The following is a 3,582-nucleotide window of genomic DNA, read 5'->3' as shown; positions in this document are numbered from 1 at the left end:
GATATGTTCGCAATATACCTTATAAATTTGAGTTGATATTGGTGACGGTGAGTTCACTTCCCACACCACTCCAATCTCCCTCGTCCGTCTAGAATCCCCCAGCCCCTCCGGTCTCGAAGAGCTCACTCTCCACTCCACCGTAATCTCCCTTGTCCATCTAGAATCCATTAGATCCTTCGGTTTGAAAAAATAATATAAGTGAAATAGTAAAATAATAATGCAGTGGGGGTTGGGGGGGGGGGGGGGGGGCTAAACCTCACACCTAGCTCTACACCAGGCTCAGTCAAACCAGCGATCGATCATCTCACTCGTGTTTTGAACGAGGAAGTATTTTATAAGTACATGTCATTGCTCCCATGGCTGTCCAGTTACACAACTGCAATGTTTGTTTGCTTGAATTTTTCTTTGCACTGTTACAAATTCATTGGTTGACGTATACTGCTAACCTAATATTACTTCAATTATTTTTAGGATTTTGTATTAATGCATGTGCATTATGCTATTATAGTAATAAAGCATGTACAAAAATGTAGGATTACATGCATGCGGTTGTAATAAAAGGCAGTTTTTTAGGGAGGTATTAAACTCCTACTCATTGTATTTCACAATGTTAAACGTTTTTTTTGGAGGGGCTCAAGGCCATATATTAAGTAGCACTGTTCCTTACAAACACACTCATATAGGAAAAATAAAATACATTCAAATTCTTGGAGTGCCGAAATCTTCCTCCTTCTGCATCCACTGGTGGTGGGCCGTGAGAATAGCTCGATGTCGTTTCTGGGCCTCTGCCTCAGCGAAGCAAACTTTTTGAAACTCAGGGCTTGTAGAAGTACTAGTTGGGAAGTGGTCGATGTAGGCCAGGAGAGGCCAACGGCCACAATCTGAAGACAAATCGCCACGCTGGAGAAGAAAATGTTGATAAGGGCAATGTAGAAACTCAGAAGACCATGATCGCTGGCTAAATTTAGACGGATGTCCTGAAAGACCCGCCGAAGATACGGCTCCACACGCCCTTTACTGATGATAAACACACCAATGAAACGGGGAAAAAGCGGGGAAAACATTATTTCTATACGGGAAAAGTGTCGCCGCCTCGCGGCTAGGTTAGAGCGTTAAACAAATTCTACCAAAGATAACTTTTGAAAAACGTGTGCACTATATATTTCTGGTCTGGATGAAGCGAGCATCACCTCACAGTTTTACACATCTAAAATTCTTTAACCACAAATGATTATATTTTTAAAAAAAGATCTGGGGGTAGACAAGATATACTACTAGCATATAACATCTTTTAAATATACAGATTTTCACTGTTTTTGACACGTGCCCCTGGCCATATTGCAGCGCATCATTTTGACCTATAAAAACATTTTTTTTTCTGCCACTCACTGGACTAAATGATGGGCCATCAGTCACTGAGAACTTTCAGCCACCTCCAATCTTCCCTCGGCGAGATCCTTGAGGAAACCGCTCAACGAACTATGCGACGAGCCTCCTTCCCCGACCGCGCTACGGGAAACCTCGCGCAGCTGCGCGGCTCTTTTCCTCATCTCTTGGCCAACACCAGAATCCGAATCCATCAGCTTCCTCGCGGCATCAGAGATGGCGGCCCTGCTCACAATCCCATCCTCCCCCCTCTGTTCCCTCAGGTCGATGCCGACCTTCCATTCGTCGCCGACCATCCGGGCGTTCACCAGCTGGTCCCACGCAACAGGGAAGGCAAGCACGGGCACTCCGGCCCACACGGCCTCGAGCACCGAGTTCCACCCGCAGTGGCTGAGGAAGCCGCCGACGGACCGGTGGCACAGCACCCTCTGCTGGTCGCACCACGGCACCGCCAGCCCCCTGTCGCCGCACATCCCCCGCAGCTCAGGGGCCTTGTCCCGTGCCACCCAGAAGAACTTGACTCCAGCGTCAAGCAGCCCCATGGCGATCTCTTCGAACTGCGAGTGCGGCATGGAAGCGTAGCTGCCGAACGAGACGTACATCACCGACTTCTCTGGCTGCGCGTCCAGCCAGTCATGGTGCTCCTCGTCCTGGATCCTGCCCGCGTTCCCGTCCGGCGGCATGTGTGCAGGGCCGATCGGATATATGGGGAACGTAAGTAACTCAGCCGTTGTGTTGATGGCGCAGGGTTCAAGCTCGTGGAAGGAGGTGAGGAGGAGACACTGCGCTTTTCGTACGTTCACGAACGCCTCCGCTGTTATCTTCATGTGCCGCTTCCATCGGCTGAAGACCATGAGATCAGACATTCTTACTGATGAGAGGCACGGGACATACTGATCCATGGACTTGGCGCTTAATTCTGCAGGGCACACAAGTAGAGTAGAACACATCACTTATCTACAGTTGTTCGTTGTGGTTTTGCAAACACAATGGCAATAGTTCCCATTAACAAGTGCTCACTCTTGGAGCATGGTCAGTAGCTGGTTACCTTCATCGTGTTCATGGTCATCGTCACCCGACGGCCACAGGTCCAGGTGGTAGAGCGCCAAGAAGAAGGTGGCCGGCTGGGTCCACAGCGAGCACACCGGTATGCAGCGCCGCGCGCCGACCGCAACCCCCCAGGTCAGGTAGGTGTCGACAAGGATAGCCTCCGGCCTCGGCTCCAGCTCCAGCACTAGCCGGTCGAGCAGCTGCGCGACGGCGTCCGCCATCTTGTTGCTCACGGCCTCGAAGAAGGCGGCGTGGTCGACCCCACGGCTGCGCTCGGGGGGGATGACGTCGTTGGGGATGGTGGCGAAGCGGACGCGGTCTGGCAGCGTGGGCGCGGAGGCCAGCAGCGCGTGCCACTCCTCCGTGACGACGACGATGACGGTGAGGGCGCCGTCCGCGGCGACGAGCAGGCGGCACACGGCGAGCATGGGGTTGATGTGGCCGCTGCCCGGGTACGGCACCGCGACGACGTGCCGACCCGCAGTCGCTGAGGAGGCCATTATTCGAGACTCTGCAGACCGGCGAGAGAGATGGGTACGGCTACAACAGATGTCGAAACCCGCTGCAATTATCGCCAAACGAGCACTCCACACATTCCCGCTGATTGATATTTTGGCCTGCGTGGCTTTTCCATAGCCACTCACGTGTCCCGCCTCAGATGATGAGAAGAGTGGCAGACAGGTTACCGTTTTCTGGACAGGTTATCATGTCGTTGGCATGCATGGCCAGAGCCGGGAAACAGCATGGCCCGTCCGTGGCGGCGATCTCGTTTTGAGCGTCTTCGTGCGTGCGGCTCGTCCCTCGGGCGCACGATGCTGGTTTGGAGTTGGAAGCGCGCGGTGCTGCGGTGTGTGTTCGCGAATGATGTGTTGTTCATTCTGCGGCAACGGACGGACGTGAACGACCTGAACGTGGGAAACCCTGCATTGACTACCAAGAGGGAAAAAGTCCAAAACAAACCTTCAAGCTGTAGACGAAAGTTAAATCAAATCCTGAACTTTGAATCCCGAAAATTAGCACTCTGAACTTTTAATTCCGGTCTATTTTGGACCCTAGACCTGTTTGGCACACCGGGAATAAGAAAATCCCGGCCGGGATAACCTGCCATTCAGAATTTGGGCCGGCCCACTATAACACACCAAGAAA

The 3,582-nt window shown here is 52.2% G+C and overlaps 1 protein-coding gene across 1 annotated transcript; it reads right to left on the bottom strand.

The window, feature by feature from the left end:
• Positions 1-1,208: 1,208 nt before the first annotated feature.
• Positions 1,209-3,010, bottom strand: LOC123071110 (UDP-glycosyltransferase 87A1). The gene is made up of 2 exons (XM_044494598.1): positions 2,435-3,010; positions 1,209-2,305 (listed from the first exon to the last, which is right to left on the bottom strand). Exons 1-2 carry the CDS (start codon positions 2,934-2,936, stop codon positions 1,413-1,415), a joined length of 1,395 nt encoding a protein of 464 aa, XP_044350533.1. The 5' UTR covers positions 2,937-3,010; the 3' UTR covers positions 1,209-1,412.
• Between the last annotated feature and the right edge of the window lie 572 nt (positions 3,011-3,582).

The sequence above is a fragment of the Triticum aestivum genome, chromosome 3B (assembly GCF_018294505.1).
Source record: "Triticum aestivum cultivar Chinese Spring chromosome 3B, IWGSC CS RefSeq v2.1, whole genome shotgun sequence".
Lineage (NCBI taxonomy): Eukaryota > Viridiplantae > Streptophyta > Magnoliopsida > Poales > Poaceae > Triticum > Triticum aestivum.
The sequence above is the reverse complement of the archived record's forward strand: the minus strand, read 5'-3'. Positions and strand labels throughout refer to the sequence as shown.